Source organism: Entamoeba nuttalli (assembly GCF_000257125.1).
Source record: "Entamoeba nuttalli P19 unplaced genomic scaffold asmbl_7583, whole genome shotgun sequence".
In the NCBI taxonomy this organism is placed as follows: Eukaryota; Evosea; order Mastigamoebida; family Endamoebidae; genus Entamoeba; species Entamoeba nuttalli.
In genome coordinates, this window is record NW_008578699.1 from 635 (window position 1) to 2,047 (window position 1,413).

Here is a 1,413-nt window from a genome sequence, read left to right on the forward strand (position 1 = left end):
GTTCTACAACTTTAATTTGAATAATTTTTTTTTGTCTTGTTTTATTATTTTCGTAAATTACTAACTAATATTTATTAAAATTATTCTTTAATTTTTATAATTGTCTACAGATTATAGTATTTATTAACCTAATTTTCTAATTCATATATTAATATATTTATATTTAAAAGATACTTATTATTGAAAAGAAATGCCAAAATCGATTATTATAAAAAAAAAAGAGTTGTTTTAAATTTTATAAATTTCTGTTTTAAAAAATAAAAAGAAAAGCGATTTCATTCATCACATTCATCTTTGTATTGTTTTTCAGTTCATTAGCTATTTAAGTCTTGGTAAGATCTTTTTTTCATTTAAATGTTTTCTGCCTGGGGACAAGCTACTGGTGCTGATCAAGATCCTGTCATGAAAGACTTAAATAACTCTCAAGATCAAATGTTTGGTCATATGATGGCTGCTGGTGCTGCTGCAGACTCTGGAAATGAACAAGAAGCTAATAGACAAGCTGCTGCAGCTATGGGAACAATGTTTGGAGCTCAAATGCATATGTTCCAACAAGCACAACAAAACCAATAAGTTAAATTGATTTTCTATTTTTTTGGAATTTATAAAAAATCTTTTTTTTTGCATAAACGTTCAATAAAAATGTTCTTATATAAAATAGAATTTTTCCCATTTTTAATTTATTTTATTTGGTTGTATTATAAATTTTCTTTATAGAAATAGTTTATCTTCTTATTTTTAGTGTGTTTTAATTTTAAACACTTAATCTTTATCTTGCATTTCTTCATTCTTTATTCTGTTTTTTGTTTTTTGTTTTTCTTAACAAAATAATGGTTGTGAGTTTTATTTAAAGTCATAGAAGTGCTTGTAATATCAAATAAATTAATTACTTGTAAGTATTAAGTTATGAATCAGTCTAATTATTTTAAAGCAATTATAATGAAAAAAATATTATATGGAAATATAAAAAAAAATCAAATCCATATTAAAAAAGTATTAACATAACTTTTTTACATGAGTACATAAGATATGACACAGTGAATATATCAAAGTTAAAGTATAAATGGATAAAAACATTAATTGATGAATCTCATATTATACTGGTTATTCTTCTATTTGTTTGATTTCTTTTTTTTCTACAAACAGAATATTTTAATTCATTTTCAGACATAATTTGAGCAATTTCTTTTTCTTTTTGTTCATATTTCTTTTCTCTAATTCATTTCATATTTTTTCTTTTATAAACTCTCTTGTTATGTCTTTGTTTATTTCATTCTTTTATTGGGATTTTGTTTTTTTAGCAATTTATTGATTTTATAATCAATAAAAAATATTAAACTCTTTCTTATTAAAAACCTTTTAATATATTTTTTTGGACATTTTATATTTCTTTAGAGGGTTATGTAAGTACTT

The 1,413-nt window shown here is 21.9% G+C and overlaps 1 protein-coding gene across 1 annotated transcript; it reads left to right on the forward strand.

The window, feature by feature from the left end:
* Nucleotides 1-354: 354 nt before the first annotated feature.
* On the forward strand, nt 355-573 carry ENU1_172870 (hypothetical protein; the record flags this gene model as incomplete). Its single annotated transcript, XM_008861219.1, has 1 exon — nt 355-573. The coding sequence occupies one exon, from the start codon at nt 355-357 to the stop codon at nt 571-573; it is 219 nt and encodes a 72-aa protein (XP_008859441.1).
* Between the last annotated feature and the right edge of the window lie 840 nt (nt 574-1,413).